This window comes from Embiotoca jacksoni, unplaced genomic scaffold (genome assembly GCF_022577435.1).
Source record: "Embiotoca jacksoni isolate LCO1_2020_lvr unplaced genomic scaffold, fEmbJac1.0.p SCAF_10, whole genome shotgun sequence".
Lineage (NCBI taxonomy): Eukaryota > Metazoa > Chordata > Actinopteri > Embiotocidae > Embiotoca > Embiotoca jacksoni.
The window spans coordinates 2,420,038-2,439,455 of record NW_027185230.1 but is presented as its reverse complement, the minus strand read 5'-3'; the positions used below and the strand labels follow the sequence as shown (position 1 = coordinate 2,439,455).

The 19,418-nt window shown below is 39.4% G+C and overlaps 1 protein-coding gene across 1 annotated transcript; it reads left to right on the top strand.

The window, feature by feature from the left end:
* Positions 1-1,404: 1,404 nt before the first annotated feature.
* On the top strand, positions 1,405-18,971 carry entpd2b (ectonucleoside triphosphate diphosphohydrolase 2b). Its single transcript, XM_069161586.1, has 9 exons — positions 1,405-1,928; positions 6,855-6,972; positions 9,072-9,222; positions 11,929-12,088; positions 12,323-12,550; positions 14,689-14,958; positions 16,533-16,652; positions 16,758-16,892; positions 17,000-18,971. Exons 1-9 carry the CDS (start codon positions 1,824-1,826, stop codon positions 17,213-17,215), a joined length of 1,503 nt encoding a protein of 500 aa, XP_069017687.1. The 5' UTR covers positions 1,405-1,823; the 3' UTR covers positions 17,216-18,971.
* The last annotated feature ends 447 nt before the right edge of the window (positions 18,972-19,418 follow it).

The following is a 19,418-nucleotide window of genomic DNA, read 5'->3' as shown; positions in this document are numbered from 1 at the left end:
GGCTGTCTTTGTCAATTCATTGCACAACTTCAAAGAAACAGGATATTGTCAGGTGAGACATTTGCTTTGCTCCATTGACCCTCTGTCTTGATCACAGCAGACAGTCTGTCAGACAGATTAATGTGACTCTCAGTGATTACTGGTCTTGTGGATGACAGCCAGATTTTGAGCCTTGGTCTGAACCCTCTCCTTTAAAGACATTAAGATTTATAGCCTTATGCAGAAAGTTCATCTCTATTTTTAGTACACATTTCAGTTTTTTTCTGATTCAATTAGAGTTTACATTTAATATTTAGCATTTTTGAGGTTTTACCTCTCCATTAATATTGTTATTGCAGCAGTGGCTTGTTAATGAATACATCCCATAACAGCAGTGTATTGGTTGTTTTCCTGATCCACATGTAAAATCATGGCATTTAAATATAAACTGACAAACATAATGTGACAGACACTGATGTGACATGAATGACATGAGCAAAACCTGCATCAGCCTTTTGTCATTGTCCTGCTCAGTGTGGGAAAAACATATATATTTCCATCGTCTGATAAATGACCCTGATGCCATCAGGATTGTTTGATCAAATAATGATGCATACGTTAGAAATGTACCAGGCAGGGAGGTTTTAATAAAATATTGTACTGGCTTCAAACCGCTCTGCTTTGTATTAGCCTATTTCACATATCTCATTGTATGCTGCTAGATCTTCTATGCTGTACCTAGTTATGTGTGGACTTTACTTCCAGCCAGGCACATTTTTTATTGCCAGCTGATTGTCGCTGTATTTGTGAATGACCTGGGAAAGACATAAATCATTTACAAGTCTCTTAATCCAACATGTGTCATGATATCAAATATCCCCTCTGTTGAAGTAAAGTCATTGGATGTGAGTCAGTAGTTTAATTGCGTAATACATTAACATTGAGGAGTTATATCAGGCCTAATTCATTTCCATAGTTATATAAACTCAGAGGAAATAATGAGTTACATTATTTTGTATTTTATCTGACTGACTGTGAAGGATACAACAGTCATAGTTACTGACATGAAGAATAGCTCAAGTGCAATATTCAGTAACTCCTTCCGAATAACTCATTATATATTCTCTTCAATTTAGACACTGTCAGAACAGGATTTCAGCAGCAAAAAAAAACTTTAAAAAGTACTTGTACAAAGAAGTTATAGGCCTCTAGTGAAAGCTTCATTTCCATTCTGTATCCGGTTATTTAAATGAGGACAATTTGCAAGTCAGGTTTGAAGCTGCACCCATTCACATGTAAATACTGGACGAGAAAAACAAGCAGCTCTGCAGCTCTTCAGTCCACCTGGACTTCTGCCAGTTCAGGCCACCCAAGTCCATTCAACCCTCAATAATTATGAATCATGTGATTGATTTCTTTTTTCTCCTTTGTTGTAAATGAACAAGGAAATGTTTAACTTGTAGCTCCACCCTATCAAGCTGCAGGGTGTAGAGGAGCCGCGGAGTTCTCCTCTCAGCTGCTCTGGTCACGGGAGAAACATTTTTTTCCCTCCGTGGCAGTCGTAGCCTTGGGAGCTGTTTCCATTCACTAATAGGGGGAGAAGGTTTTGGGCTCATGGAGGAGGACTTAATGGCTGTGCGCGGAACTTGAATCCAGGTCAGACTTCGCTATCTCAAGTGAAATGTAAAACAGGAGGCGGCAACAGGTGAAGCGTGAACACAAGCTGTGATAACGTCCGGCCAGCGGGAAGCCGTCAGACACTTCTCTCACTTGGCCGCTATTAAATCGACGCTCGAATTTCCAGCAGGCGCAGAGAGAAGAGCTGCACTTCTCACTTTCACTTCATGGCTCATCCTGTCGTCCCCATCGCGCTGCTGGCGTTTGGATTTATTGCAATCCTGCTCCTCACCATCCCCACCGATGACGTCCAGGAGGTACCGGGGTTCATGGTAAGGTCGGTTCAACTGGGTATTTTTGGATCAGCGTTTTAAGTTGTTGGGATGGTGTGTAACCAAAGCTCCGCTGAGCCTAACCCTAACCGGGAGAGAAAAAAAAATGTGTTAGGCTAAAGGATTCTGTGACATACTAAGTGGATCAAGTTGTGTAGGTTAGTGGTTGTCCCCATTGAGTTCGGTTGCATCCTGTCATATCTTCAGAAATCACTGGGTAGTTTAATATTCTCTTCTCAGCCTTTGATCCTAAACTGCTAATATAAAAGCCCAGTAGTGACAATAATAAATAAGATATCTTATTTTCACCCTCTAAAACCACCTGCTGCAGGGACAGCGGAGCACTTTCTCCAAAAGACTCCTCCAGCTCCGCTGTCACAAGGACAGATACAGGAGATCATTCCTGATACAGGAGATCATTCCTGATACAGGAGATCATTCCTGCCGACCGCAATAAGACTGTACAATAACTCACCTCTGGCAAAATCCATCACATAACAATAACACTGTTGTCTGTGTTCTTGGTTGTTTGTATATAATATATATAGATATATACTGTACTGTATATACTGTGCATTTTATATTTTATATTTAATATTTTTACTGCTATTTTACTGCTATTTTATCGCTTTCTATTATTCTATTATTATCTTATTGCTTCTGTATGCTGCTGTAGCGAAAACATTTCCCCTCAGGGATTAATAAAGTAACTACCTTACCTACCTAACCCTATTCATCTGTCACATATTTATAGGGAGCCCAGGATGTGTAATGGGAAAAGACTCATCTGTTCACGACTGTATAATCTGTGGGCTCAAATTAATAATTTTGACACTCGGTGTTTTCCGTTATGCCTTGCATATATCTTTCACACTCCCTATGGATTGCTTGGATTTATTTAGGTTGAATTTAGATGTCAGACTATTGTATCACAGTATCACCCCCGGGGGACAGGAAATAGCTAGATGAATAGTAGTTACTGGATGGGTTTGAATTATATAGTGGATTTTAAATTCTATTTTGAAAAGAAAATTCCATTTCAAACTTGTTTTTAAATTCTGAGGCAGCAGAAAAGGCACACCACTATTTAAAAAAGGCACATGTCTGATTCGGGTGAGACGTATAAAGGCCCTGTGTAGGACGGTCCCGTTGACTTTCAGTGTAGTGTGGCGAGGCTTCTGTTTTGAAAGGTCGATACTGCGTCCAGTTGTGACACTCAAACTCCTTATAACCAGAGGACTGCTGGAGATCCTCTCCTCAAATGCAGGTCACATACTACCCTTGTGATGGGGTTCAGCATCAGCCCGTTTTAGATAACACAAAACATGGCGTAGTCGTAGGTAGTGTGGCGGTGGAGTTTAATGTGCTCGGCTCCCAGACCAGTGAAGGTCAGTGGCAAAAATATATTGACAAATAGAAAAACCAACAAACAACAAAAGCTAACCATTTGCGAGAAGAAAAAACAAACTCTAAACCAACAACGTATAATAATAAGTAAACAGTATCGCAACAAAGTCGCTGTTACCTTATCTGTCACCACACTGGCACTGACACCTCCACCCTGGGGAGGCCCTTTTAATTGCAGAAAGCCCCTCCCACCGGGCTAATTGATTATGTAACAGACACAATTGTGCAGATTTCTCAACCCTGAGGTTGACCCATATCTGCTTACTGCAGAAAAACAAAACATACATTTTTTTTAATTTAATCCTCACTCAAACTCAACCAATAGCTCTAGATAAACCTATTGTTACATTAAAAATGGTACTTTTAATAAATCGTAACCGCATCCTAATGCTGTCATCTCATTGCGCACGACTACAATCTTATGAAACAGCTGATTAGCCTCAGCCTCAGTTTGAATGGAAGCTCTGGGAAGTGTGCACCCTTGGCAATCTGCCAGGAAGGCTAAAACGACTGTAGACTTCTCCCAGCGGAGTACTTTGTCTGCAGTGTGAATGAACCCCGTGTGTGTGTGTGTCTGTGTCCTCGACTGCTCCTCACGTGGTCAGTTACGGGGCCGCTCCGTCACCATCCTCTGAAATCTCGTTTTTCAAATCACTTTTAACTTGTGGCTTTTTATTGATCCACAGTATTTGGTGTAAATGTTTAAGTCTCAGGAGTTTTGGTCACCTTCTTCATTTCCCTGCAGGCTCGGATCTCCCACTACATAAAAAAGTTTAGCTGCCGTTAAAAGCAAGTAACTGATATCATTGCTTTTGTTACAAGCTGGGCTGGTTGAATGTGTGCCCATGAACTGTATCAATAACAATTGTAAGTCCATAAAGCCAAATGATAAAGTACATGGAATTTGGATTTATAACATTTCATTATTAAAAACAAAGCTGAAAAAAAAACTACGTACGTGTTTAGTTCCCGCTCCTTGTCGGCCAAAGTCTCAGGTAACAAAGAGAACAAACATATCCATGATGGATTATAAAGCCGCTAGAGGAGTTCTAATCCTAAATGATGTCTCATAACGCCCAAACTGCTGTAAAGTTTTAATGTATGTCACTGGAGGATTAAATTAATATGTCGTCTTTTACATTTCATGTTTTTCACTCTTTGCGGCTTTGGTTTGAAATGAAATATACAGCAGAAATAAATAAAGGAATTCTTATTATTCCTATACCTAAATTAGGAACGTGGACTCAAACTGTTGTAGAATGTTGATCTATGATGGAGCACAAAGTGACCAAGACCATTGGAAAGTGACTTCAACAAGTAGCAAACACACAACCGAGAGAAGACTGATTGTATCTGAAGAAGAAATAGAACAAAATCAGAATCAGATCCAAACTAAATCACCTTTAATTATAGAGCAGTTTAGCCTCAACGTGGACACGGAAATCAAGGCAATGACAAAGAGGCTTGAAGCACTGACAGCCATGCTTCATGAAAGCAGCAGCAGCACCGAGGAAATGGACAAGGAGCTCTCCAGCAGAGGTGGGGGACGTCCAGGAACAGCTCCAGCCCCAGGGGTCTGCTGCTCCTGCTTCTGTTCAGCCAAGACCACCACAAATAATTCTAAAGAGATGGACTATCTGAAACAGAAGATGGAGAATCATAAAAGATGTCTGCAAAGGGCCATTCACAGTCTCCAGGAGGAGCAAAAAAAGAGAGAAATGGTAGAGACCAACAGAAACTTCCATATTCAGTATTTAGTTTGGTTTTAAAGGTTAGGGTGTTTCAGCGGATTTTGTCTGGGCACTCCAGTTTCCTCCCACAAACAACTGGTATGGAATCAATTTACACACAGTCATAGTTTGAGGGTGTCAACCACTAAGAAACAACGCCAATATATTCTTTAATCCTGCATACTCTCTGTAGCTGTAACTTTGTTGAGAATTAAGTATTTCTGAGAGTGTCTCAGTAGCTCAATGATTACAGTGCAGCTGTATAACTGCAACGTCCCCCAATTCTAGCCAGAGACCTGTGTTACACGTAAGAGTTGCTCTGTCACCCAAGATAGCCTGTCTTGTTTTTTTACAGGTCCCGTTTACATCTGGCCTTAAATAGCCCAGCTGAAGAGATGCTGCGGTGTATTTAAGGGGGAAAAAGTTCACCTCTAAAGTCCCATGACACAATAAAAAGCCAAATCCAAATAAATTAATAATCCTTCATAATTATTTCAAATCTGTCTGTGTTGCTGATAAAAATCTCTAGTTTATTTATGAATTCCTAGGCAATGAAAATTCTATCCATGTACATGTACTCATGGTAGCCTACTAAAATGTATGTTTGATGTTAATTGGCTACTTACTGGCATATTTGGTATTATACACAACCTGTTAATAAATAAGACAGTGAAATGATATGTGTTCACTATTGCTAGAACAGAGTGACGTTGTAATTATATTTATTTTAAAACATGGAAAATGTGACACTGCACCAGAATGTTGTTTTAGCATTCGGAGCAGGATTTTTACACAGGTCAGCTCCAGCTCCGGTTCCCTCTGCTTCCTCATTTTTCTGTCACCAGCTACATATCCCACAGTTCCTTTTACGGTGTAATGCATCTGCCCTTTCACTGACTACCAATGTGGGAGACCAGTCACAAAAAAACAGTCACCATAGGGATTTTGGAACATTTTGCAGAGAGACAAGCGCAACAGTTCCAGTAGTGCATCAAATGAAAGGACAAAGCAGACCATTAGAGCTCTGCATGTTATTGGTCAGTGTTAGAGCGAGTCCTCACAGCTGACTGCACAGCAGTAATGAGGAAATATTATGAGGAACAATGAGAAACATGTCCACTTAATGTTACTGTTCACCTGTGGTACTGGTTTGAGAGGCTGTGTTTGCAAGTGCATGACTCTCAAAGGATGTGCAGCTGCCTCTATTTCTGCAAGTGGATTGTGTGTGTGTCTGTGTGTGTATGTGTGTGTTGTCTTTTTCTATTGGATTGGCAGTCACATGTCTTTTTGCAAGGCTTTATTTCAACACACTCTCTCCCAGTTTCTGAAGTTGTAGTGATTTGTGATTTATCTTTTGATAATGAGCAGTGTAAATTTTACTTCCAAGATGTTCATGGACACAAAACAGAACAGAATTTTTGAAGTGACATTGATGGCAAAAATGTCTCATGAAATCCCATTTTGTCAATAATTTTTTCAGTCAAATTCAAATACATATAAAGGTGAATTTGTGCCACATTAAAATGTCTTAAAGTTCTGACTGTCTGTCCTCCACAAATGTGCACTTTAATGCCCAAAATGCTGTCTTTGAAGATCAGCATTACCAGTTAACCTACTTTGCTGCCAGATGCTTCCAGATACATAAATTAAGGTCAGACAGCCACGACCGTAAAAGGTTTTCATGATGTGAAGTGGACTCCCCCCTTTTCAAAGCTCTCGCCACAAGGATCTTTTGACAAAGTTTTGCTGTCTACTCACTGTTCTTTACGTCGTCCTCTTCTCTCTGCAGTACGGGATCGTGGTGGATGCTGGATCTTCTCACACAGCTTTGCTCATATACAAGTGGCCAGCAGACAAGTATAATGGGACAGGCGTGGTCACCCAGCATAGTGAATGTCATGTTAAGGGTAAGTATCAGCATTTTCTTTAACAAAGACCAATGCTTTTCATTTCAAACACTACTGGACTGGAGTACAAGGTGTGATAAAAAAAAAAAAAAATCTCAGAGACTGTTCCTGTTGTGTGCCAATGGAGCACTTCACACTGATGTGCAGGGAGCAGAGGGAAGCAATAACCTTTGTGACTAAGCACTCCAAATTACGTGGCTTGATCAACATTGTGTTCCACATGTTTTTGTGAGCAGTGGTAGAGCATTTGTAATTTCACAGTGGACTTCAGCAGAGAGCACACATCGGATTTTGTGTAAATCTTTCGGGGCATAAAAAGGGAGTTACAGGACGCAAAATCGTAGGGGTGGTAGGGGAGGGGCGATTGCCCCGGTGGTCGTGTTCATGTTGGAGAACATGAACACATGTTGTAGATTGCTATTGCTATGTTTTCTCTCATACGCCTTCGAACCTCATAGTAGAACTCTGCGTGGACAGTCTGACACTGTGGGATGAATTCACAACCCTGTGAGTGTCAAAGAAAGCCCACCAGACGCACTCCTGACCAGACGCACCTTCTTTTGTCCTGGACTTTGATGTTCTTCCACTCTTGAAACGCAAACACCACTCAAAACACCTTGCCTGCCTCACTGCTTCATTGCTGTAGGTTCTCTGAAGCCTTTCAAGGGTCTCTGTTGCAGATTTCTTGAATTTGATGTAAAATGTTACGCTGAAATTTCAAAATACTCACGTACCAGTGGTCACAACACAGGTGCAGATGTTGCATGTTCTCAACAAGCAAGCAACATGCAACATAACTTGGAATACTTAATCACAAACATTATTGCTCCATGTGCATTATTGTGCTCTGCTGTGTGCGGCAGGAACAGTCTCCGAACAGGCAACAGAACATTTCTAAGTAAAAGGGGCTGAAAAAGTCAAAAGAAATGACATTTTCTTTTCAATGGCATCCCATAGGTGCTCCATATTATTATGTCACAGCAATGGTAGGGTCATTCTAAGATTTTGATTTTCTCTTCTGGTTTGCATTGAAAAATCCTTTCCAATACAAGTTCAACTACACCATTGTAGCCCCAAGAAAAACAGACCTCAACCTTAACGTTCCCACCTTCATGCTCTACTGTGCCCTTGGTCCAATCTCTACACTAAGTTACTCCAATCAGGACTCTGAAAATAACACATCTCTCAAGCTGCTCTCATTCTGCACGTGTTCTCTTCTTAATCCTTGCTGTCTTATTCTCTGAGCCTATGAATGGTTTCCTCTGTATCACTCTCTCTCTCTGAACCCACACCGGTTGATCCTATTTGGAGTTGTATCTGGTAATTCTCGTTGATCTCTGAAACAATCCTCGCCGCTGTTTCTTCTGGATTTGACTCACAATTATGCCGCGTAATCTGTGGCTTTTATTACCGGATGTGCTTGTGTGCCCCCATTGTCAGCCACAGATCCTCCATTTTATAACAACTGTGGAGGAAGATGGAGTTTTTTTGCTGATCTGATTGGCTGAGGGGTCTTTGTGCAAACAAAAGTAGCATATACCTAAGCCTGACCACAATTATGTCAGCTGACTGCAATTTATTCACATAATCATTACAATGGTTTCCAATTATCTGAACAAAAACAGCTGAATTAAACTAACAGAAATGTCATATTTCCATCTCTATTTCCACATCATTTTCCACTGTTATGTTTGACTGGTGTTATCTCATAGCACCCCCTATTTGCACTGCGGTTTAATAGCACACGAGTGGAGAATTAGTGCCACTGACTGTTTATCCCGAAGTGATAAACATCTAGTATTTAATAGACCACATTTTGATGAGCCTCTATTGACATTAACATCATGTATTTAGTTGCAAAGCCAAACACCACGGCCATTCCATGGCGCAGTATACGTCCTCATTGGTTCATTTTCAATATTTACTGACAGTTAGGTCGAGTCTTTGTAGTCGTGACAGGTGTCATCAACTGGCATCATGATATGTCTTTGTGTTAAAACAGCCAGCGGTTTTTATTGCGAACCCGAGAACATGAATCTACAAGTTGATAACGCCATCAGGCTGTTTTTTTTTTTTTAACCTGATCATCTCTCACTCAGGTGGAGGGATCTCGAGCTATGCGGGCCAACGAGGAGCTGCAGGGCAGAGCTTAGAGGCATGTCTGGGCCAGGCGGTGAACGACATCCCTAAAGACAGACACCAGGTCACACCAGTGTACCTGGGAGCCACCGCTGGCATGAGGCTTCTGCAGTGAGTCAGTGTGTATCTGTCTGTCTGTGCGTGTTTGTTTAGTTTTGTTTCTATTAAGGATGAGCAATGTCTACCAAACGTCATGCCGTCTAACGGCGTCAACGGTGTCAAGACAATGACAGTACTGGCTTCTTTGTCAGTTCGCATTAATACATTACTGAAGATTCAAAGATTCAAACCCTGTCCCCCACTTCACCCTTGAACAGCTATCAGACACCTTAATGCTACTTGGAATTAATTACAGATCATTCATGTCACTACAATCAGCAAAACGTATCTGCACAAAATTCAGGAACTCGTATTTGCTAGAAGGACTTCATCATTTATCCATGCATACTATAACCCATAATGTGGATCATAGTATGCATGAACAACTGCATTCACAGAACATACCATCTAGATAGCAGTCACCACTGTTACAACCAGCTTTCTCATTCTCATTTTGTTAAATGCCCTTTGCTTTGACTTCTCTCATTTCTGTAAGTGTTCATGTTTTTTATTTATTTGTTTATTTACGTGATGTTACATGTGTTCATTTGCATATGGAGCGAGGAAGTGAGGTCCGATCACAAGCGGCTACACGAGACGCATGTCTGCTGAACCATGGCACTCTCGTCCGGGGGGGGAACTTATGACACTAAAATGCCCCAAAACTCTGAGCTGCGTCTGATTCACTTTAGCCAAATAATGCTGCGTTCAGGGGAGGTCAGAAAATATGTTTTGAGTGTTTGTTCGTAGGTAAATCTCTGCATGCACAGCTGCTGAGTGTGCCCCGCACGATGCCATCATGATAACTGCCCCCAACTTCCGTGTGACTTTGTTATTCTTTTTCATTCTTCATCTTCATTTGATTCCATTTCCTAGTTTGATACTTAGACTGTCTTAAGCTGTTCTTTTTATACAGAAATGAAACTAAAATTTGTATCCATAGTGAATATAAATTAAAGGGATGCATGATGTATTGGTTATTCTCCAGTATTTTCAATAAACAGGTGATTATTTTCAGTTGTGTTTGTCCAAGGACGTGTTGGTATGAAGCAAATAGCCTTGTTCAACAACTGTAGCAATCCCCATTATGCCAAGAAATGCTCTACTAAGTACGGAGAATCAACAGAGCATCACGACTCAAAGACATGAAAGTCAGTCAGTTTGGAAAATTTCAAGAAGTTTGAAAGTTTCTTCAAGGGCAGTCACAAAAGCTGTCAAACGCTGCAATAAAACTGTCTTTCATGACGACAGCCTCAGAAAGGACGACGGAGACTTCCCTCTGCTGCAGAGGAGAAGTTAATTAGAGTCACCAGCCTCAGAAATAGCAAAGTAACAGCGCCTCAGTTTATGACTGCTTTGAGGAGGCTGTTTGAATCAGACCATCATGGTTGAACTGTTGCAAAGAAACCACTAAGGGAGACCAAGAGGAAGAAGAGAACTGCTCTTAACCACGAAACAAAAGAAATGCATAATATACTCGTGCTGGGTGGTATGACCACATTTTTGATATATAACTATATATTTAAGATTGTGTGTTGTAACCCTGTTTTGTTTTTGTTTTGCATGACTCGTGTTGCAAATGCAAAGCTGCAAAGCAGATTTTACCCTTTCACCACAATAGGGAGCTGAGAATAGTTTAAATGTATTCAAATATGAGTATGTGTGGTTGAACTATGTGAATATGCTGCAGAAAATAGCTACCCAGTCACTCAGTCGAAGGTGCGTATGTAAACCATTTGTCCAATGCAAACGTATCTAAAAGTAATTTTTCTCTTTGATCCTCTGCACTTATGAAATGTTGGCACAGATGTAACTCCATACAATGTACATGAAAATACCTGATTTAAACGTTTATCCTGTTTAATCTGTTTCTGTTTTTCTTTTGACTAGTATGAGCATAAATGTGTGTTTCAAGGCTGTAGTTTTATATGTTATAGAACATCATAACTTCATAGCAACATGACTACTAAACAGTTTAGAATGAGCCAAAGTAAATGGTCTGTACTTTTATAGCACTTTATCACCTTTGCGCTTTCAGAGCACTTTACAGTTTCCCATTTAATCATTCACATACACATGGAGCTCAGCTGCCAATGCAATGTGCTCGCCATCAGGAATACACTCACACACCAATGGTACGCCATCAGGAGCAACTTGGGATCAGTGTCTTGCCCGAGGATATTCGGCATGTGGACAGAAGGAACTGGGGATCAAACCACCAACCTTTTGATTAGTGGACAACCCAATCTACTGTGTTTTTTACTCCACAGGAATGGAGTTGTCCTTATACTGCCGCCCAGAGAAATCTTTGTGGACTGATCTGATTGACATGTTGAGGGGGAATTGGGCATGCATTTAAGCCCTTGATGTGACAAGAGTCTTAAAAGTTTTTAGAGATGGTAAAGACAAATTGCAGCATGGAAAAGTTCTTGTCATTTAAACAATTCAAGGAACTATTTAAGGATCAAAAGGTGGAGATGTAGCCGACCATATCGGGTCCTGCAGGCAAACACGTGTAACTGATTTTACTGTGGCATCTCTATGAAAGACACCCTGGAGTTTTACAGTTTAGTGGTCCAGCGTGAAACATAAAGTTTAAATTGGTAAAACATTTAGAAATAAGCAAGTTTTGTAAAAATCACAATTAAGTATTCATGTTTCTTCTTCTTGATGAAAGCTGTAAACATTTTTGTAAAATGACATTCTTTTTTTTTTCAGTCTTTCCAGCCCGGAGCAGTCAGCTGAGATTCTGGAAGAAGTGGGCCACATAATCCAGTCGTACCCTTTCGACTACCGGGGAGCAACCATACTGAAAGGTCAGGAGGAGGGAGCGTACGGCTGGGTCACCGTCAACTATCTCTTAGAGAACTTCATTAAGGTAACCCACACTTCAATGAGGAGTATCAGAAGGTTTTAATCAGAAGGAATTTGTACTTTCATCAAATGACATTTAGAAATCTTCAATTTAGAGCAGAAAAGGGCTGATGAGGGCAGTTGAGCAGGGCCATGAAGCAACTTAATATGACAAAGAGTCACTGCTTCAACTGAGGATATTTTGGATGAACTCAAACCTGAAATTCTGATTTAGTTTTTCCCATTTTTTTCATTGCAGTATGGTTTTGTGGGGCGCTGGTTAAGCCCCGGAAGACCCACAGTGGGAGCGCTTGATTTCGGCGGGGCGTCCACCCAGATAACATTTGCTACTCTGGAGGAAGTAGAGGACAAACAAGACGCGATGAAGCTGCGTCTCTATGGCCAGGACTACTCTCTGTACACACACAGCTTCCTCTGCTATGGGCAGGACCAGTTCCTCAAGAGACTGCTGGCTCTCATCGTGATGGTAGTGTAACATGCTGCATTTACACTCACTGAAAGCAAAATGAAACATCCACCACATCATGACTGTTGTCAGGATATTGTGCCAAAGTTTATTAACTCATCTTCCGGCATTTAGAACAAATTATATCCAGACTTTCTAGTTAAGATGTAGCACGACTCCACTACAGCTTTAAGTGAGACAAAAATATAAATGAACATATTACTTTGTAATTGTATACATGTGTGATTCAATTATAGATAGATAGATAGATAGATAGATAGATAGATAGGTAGATAGATAGATATATAGATAGATAGATAGATAGATAGATAGATAGATAGATAGATAGATAGATAGATAGATAGATAGATAGATAGATAGATAGATAGATAGATAGATAGATAGATAGATAGATAGATAGTTAGTTAGTTAGTTAGTTAGTTAGTTAGTTACTTACTTACTTACTTACTTACTTACTTACTTACTTACTTGATTAATTCCACAAGGGGAATGTTTTATTTTCCGCTACAGCAGCATTATAGGTACAGGAAAGCAATAAAACAACAGTAAAATATTAAATATAAAAATGCACAGTATATACAATAAATAGAATAAAATAAAATAGAATAATTAAATTAAAACTTTACACGATACAACACAGGTTTTACACAACTTAAGAAAAAAAATAAATAAGAGGAAAAAATGAAAACTAATAAATAAGTAATTCAAAAAAAGTAATTTTGATTTAACCCTCTGGGGTCTCTCCAGTTGTGAATGTCTGGAAAAGTATTTAGCTGATACTGATGTTTATTAAGTGGAGGCCTTGGGTTACAAGTTTAAAGAGACCAAACACACCTACAATTTTTCTATTCAAATTGCAGTTTTGCATATTAACTTGTTTTATCATATCATGTGACATTACAGTAGCACACATATTCAAGATGCTCAGGTTGTGCTGAAAAAATGTCTGAGTCACCTGCTTTTATCTTACAAGATTGAATTTATATATTATTTTTTTTACAAAGTAAGAGATTAGAAGCTAAAACCCCAGAGGGTTAAAAACAATACTGTTTTTGAGGAAACAGTATTTTTTATTAGGGAGAAGAAGGAAGCAGATACACAGTACAAAAGCTGATAGTGAACATCTTTTAGTTTCTGGTCTGATTGATCAAAGTGATCTCTAAAAGCCAATGAAACTTTGTCGAATTTACCCTCCTGCCCTTTAAGTAAAAATCGTATTTACTTTTATTCTTAGTGATCACTTCTCTTATCCAGCCTGTATGGACAAAAAAAAAAAAAAAATCACCTTTGTGCCGGCAGTCTGACAAATGTTATCACGTTGTTTTAATTTTCACTACATCGGAATCTTTTAACACCAAAATCTGTAAATCAACACTTGTAACAAATACCTTTTGATAAAGTTTGAAAGGTATTTCTCCAGTAAGTTGACAAACTAATACAACTCTAAAACGTGTGCATCAATGATGCTTTAGAGATGCTATTGTTGGGACCAGTGCATTCTATGAAACACCTTTCATTGTTTTGCAGAACTGAGAAAAAAAAAGGAACGCTAGAGAGCTCTCTTCCTCTCTCAGCTTCTAATTCCCCCCCCAAGTGGATCTTCTGGGGGATTTTTGCAGAGCACGATGATGTAGTGCAATACTTTTTTTTACCAAAGCTGTGCACTTCAGACGTTTTCAGTGCTGTAGTGAAGCAAAACATATGTCTTTATGTAATTTTGATTTATAGTTTTTAACATCATGGAGGTATCTGATTGTAAACTCACACACATTTATAATAGGTTGCATGAAAACAATTCCCGAAATGAGTAAACATACGCGTGGATGCATTAACAAACATTTTGTATAAAGATCCTTTAAAGTTTCTTATCAAAGACGTGATGAACTAACTTACTGAGCAGGATATTTTACAATTTAGTGCTCTCTGGTGGACAAAAGTATACAACACAATATTTTTGGGCCTTTTACTGCAGTGTCATGTTTCTTATAGAACAACATATTGATGCATCATAAACTAAACTCTTCCAATACAACTTGACAGTTTAATACTGTCTTGGTTCTAATTATTGTATTATTGAAGACAACATTTTACAATCATTGTCTCAACCCTCTCTCTATGTCTCCGTCTGTCTCTCTCAGTCTCAGGGTTACTCGGGGTCAATCACTCACCCCTGCTACCCTGCAAGCCACAGCAGGATATTAAAGCTGAACAGCATATTCGATTCCCCGTGCACAGCCAAGTACAAACCCAGCTCCTACGACCCTCAGGCCACTGTGACAGTACATGGCAGTGGACACTACGACCAGTGTCTGGGTAACGTGTCCAAGCTCTTCTCCTTCGACGGCTGTCCCTTCTCCCAGTGCTCCTTCGACAAAGTCTTCCAACCAAATGTCACCGGAAGCTTCATGGTAAGAAAAGCAGGAGGAAACACACTGGTTCCATTACACACTAAAGGTCAGCCTGTAGACAAAAGATCCTGGCACACCTTTTTTTTTTTCTTTTTTTTTACCAATTTTTTTCAAATTTGCAACCTGTATTTCACACTAATAAAAATACTAGAGATGCTTAGATTTGGATCAGCGGTAATCTAAACTTAAAAATGAAATGTTTGAGCAGAATGAGCTCATTCCCTCTCTGGGGAGTTAGATGAGAGCTGTGTTTTTACTCTCATGTCCATCTGTCAAATATACAGAGAGCAGCAGTCAGTTCGTTTTGCATAGCACAAACACTGAAAACGGGTAAACAGCACACCTGCTACTGTATGTCCAACGCTCACGAAATCTACTAAACATAATGTAAGTAGCACATTACATCATGTTTGTTTACCATAACTGACTTGTAACAATGCCAAACTGCTGTTTTAAGACAGTTATCTGTCCGGATATCTTGACTGGGATCAGTTGCCAGGCAACCAGCGAAGACTAATGGACATTTTTTTTTGTTTCCAGCTGATAATAAATCCACCACATAACCCCCCTGTGGACGAGTCCTACATTAAAAATGTACTCAAGCACATGTATTATGTACACAAATGTCAAAATAAAAAGAAGGACCCATTCAACCATGTAAATCAGGGAAAATATGCACATCAGGGTGGTGCGTCAAAAGAATGTAGCCTACTGATAGAGGCTTTATGTCTTCTCATGCAAAGTAACTGCTGTACATCTTTCTTATGGATGTAACGGAGGACAAGTTTTCATTCTGAAATGTAGTGTAGGATTACCACGTGTCCCTCTTCATGTGGCACTGCACAGCACTTTTTTATCCCTTGTCCTGTGTCCCACATATGGAGATGATGTCCCACATTTGATTGGCTCTAGTTTTCAAACAGCAGCACTGCAGGACAGACGCTTTTCTAAAACCTGGAAATTCAACTACAACAAAAACATTCCCTCTGAAACCAAAAGACAATTACCAGACAGATGAAGAAACAGTAGCTGAAATAACTGTTCAGTACTCACAACCCAGGTCTGCCGACCATGGTGGTAAGCTCGGACACATGACACCATTTACAATTAAACTTTAGCTTCTTTTTACTGTATTTACTTCACGTTGTGGTTCGGAAAGTTGCAGTCAAATACAATATATCTGTTTAGTCCTTCACATGCTAAAGGCCTAACCAGTAAACCGCAAAATACATTTTTTCTTATGTTATAAGTTGGATATACGTATGAAAGTTTTAGACTACCTCTCAGCATTGGTACGTGTCCCACATCATCCCACACAAACCTACTCTTTGTACCACATTTGTTTTGTTGGAATCTCATCACTCTATGGATGAGATTTAGAAAGTCTCTCTTCAAAGCACCTTTGAATTGTAATTAAACATCTGAATACTGCCCAGAAAATTAAAGAAGCGGTGACAGCTCACAGCGGGCTACACAGCGGATTAAGAACAAGGCCTTACAGTGCAGGGGAAAAAAAGGCTTTATTGTTGTGCGTTATCAAAGTTTCGTATTTTGTCCCCTTTCTCTGTTGCCAGGCGTTCTCTGCTTTCTTCTACACGCACTCCTTCCTGCAGCGAGCCACAGGGATCAGTGTGAGTACTCCGGTACATCTGGAGGAGGCGGCCAAAAGAGTGTGCAGAATGAGTTTCACTCAGGTAATCTTCTTCTCTGTTCATTGATAACATCCAATTCTGGAAGGTCACATATCCAGGCAGGTGAATTGTTTATTGTATTTTATCACATTCTTCCTGCTGTTCCAGATGTCGCTTCTCGCTCCAGAGCTGAAGTCTCGTTTGCAGGACTACTGCGCCCTCTCTGTGTTCGTCAAGATTCTCATGATGAGAGGATACGGCTTTGATGACAAGTCGTTCCCACGCGTTTTGTTCCAGAAGAAGGTGACAGATTCCTCATAAAAAAAATATGACTTTAATGCTTATTTGCAAGTAAATGAAAGAATATGAAATATATTCTTAACGTCGATGTGTTGCTCCTGATCCTGCAGGCTGGAGACACCTCGGTGGGTTGGGCCTTGGGCTACATGCTGAGTTTGAGTAATCTGCTGCCGGCAGAGAGAGTAGGGCTGAGGAAGGGTCTGACCCTGGGGGCGTGGGGAACGCTCCTCTTCCTCTTTGTCCTGCTTCTCGCTGCAGTCCTGCTCTTCGTCCTACTTCGAGCTCGTGACGGAAAGAATAAAGGAGGCAGTGAAAGCACCATCTAGACACTGCAACTAAGCAGCCGGACAGTGGTATGTTTTGGCTCTGTGCTCCAGCACCTAGAGTCTGATACAAAATTTAGTGGGACATTAAAGGGCTGAATATGAGTTTGAATTTTAGGGATGTTGACATGTAATGTGCTTTTAATATAGTCCTCCAATCTGAAGCTGTAATGCAGCAGAACAATCATCCTAAACTCAGACAATGCACTGCATATTTACCGACAGCAAAGGGTTTAACACAAAATCAGGAAGTATTATATTTTATGTGTTTACTTAACCAGTTCATTTCTGTAAGCTAAAATGGAAAGATGTGTGTAAAAATGAATACAGCTCCTTCATTTTTTTAAGTAATGTGAATGTAAACATGCTCATGATAAATCAGAACTTAAATGTGGAACCCAAAGTGCTGAAGTACAGAGCCAACAGAAGGAGAAATGTGTCCCTGACCAAACACTGTCTAGAACATACCACTCCCTGGAGGCAAGTCTGAATGTAATCTTTTTATTCTTGAAAAGTCAAACCAGTTTCTGGGTAAATGGAATGTAAAATAATTCCGGGTTTTAGATTTTTGCTGAAAGTCAAATATTTTTTCAGGTGCCAGATTTGAACTTCAGTCAATGATGTGCATATGTGGTGAACAGCAGGTATTTTCATATAAAAATGTTTTGCTGCGAGAACGTTTCTGGGTACGTTGAAGCAGCATCTTAAAAATCTAACACAATGGTTCTTATGATCAAAAACATAATTATTAATATATTTCTCAACAGAAGTTTTGGTTTAGTGCTAAAATTTGAGTATTCACATTGACAATTCAGAAAGATTGATGCATGAAACAAAACTTGAATCAGATCTGCCAAAACACATATACTGACAGACCTTATTGTTATTATTATTATTTTTTTTACACAAATGCAGGTTTTAGTTATGCATTTATTAATTTACTTTAGGAATTTCAAATAGAGGACATATTTTGAATTGATCAAATATCAATTTAAGCCCAGAGTGCACAAAATGCCTACACTACACCCCACGCAGAATAAATTACACCTGCAGGTAATGGAATATAATTCAATCTTTACAGTTTCAGTTGACATGCCGTCTGACAAGTTTTTATTCAGCTCGGTTATCATTTTTTTAATCTGATGGACTGCATTGTATTATATTGTAAAACATACTGTATTTTGCTCCATGAAAATGGTAAAGCCTGCTGTATTGCAATGGATTACATATTAATTGTGTTGCTTTTCTTACTCCTATCTCCTGTGCATTATAGTCTTTGGTAAAACATAAACTCTAGCTGACCTTGCAAAAATGGTTGTGAACATTATGATTGAAGGTTGATGCAGGAACATAGTGTGCAGACATTCCAACAACAATGTGTGTTCATGGAAAAGGGCAAAGGCAACTCTTGACACAGCTGGGCCTGGACTTAATAAGGATTCTCAGAGTAGCAACTCAGTGTCTGAGCGACTTTGTCATGAACTTCTTAAGATGTTTCAGATCCATTAAAGCTCCACATGTTGATTTTTGTTTTGTAGAAAACTAAGAAAGGATTATGACAGTTGATGCAGTCTATGTGTTGCCTTTAACTCTTTCAATCAGTGCACAATGAAAAAAAAACTGTGATAGTTGATTAAAAAGATTTTGTATACATTCTGACATTTTCATCAAATGCTAATAAGTTAAGAATTTTCTCTCGTGTTGTTTTCCTTCCTACCCCATAATGAAATAAATTGTTTTTTTGTTTTTTTACGGGGAATCCACTGTATCTGGGTGATTTTATAGCCTAATTATGCGTCCTTAATTGTTTCTTTTGGACTACAAGTACCAGAGTGCTTGACTTTACAAAAAAAAAAAAAAAAAAAAAAACGGAACTCGCTCTGATAGCTTCCGGTATCATTGCTTTGCCTTCAGAATAAGAGCTAATATTTTTTTAATTTAAAACTTTTTTCTGGAAGATGATTTGCAATATTAATTGTCCTACTTAAGTAAATGGGAACAATTGTAATTGGCGACACAACAATTCAGAAAATATTACACATTATGGAACAGGTTAGGGTAGATATGCTAAAAAAATAGAAAGAGAATAATAATATAACAATAGATTATGAATTCACGTATTACTTTGCATCAGTTAAGGAAGTAATGCAGTGAAGGGAATACGAGCAAGGGAGAAACCCCGGCCCCCCTACACACACACACACAC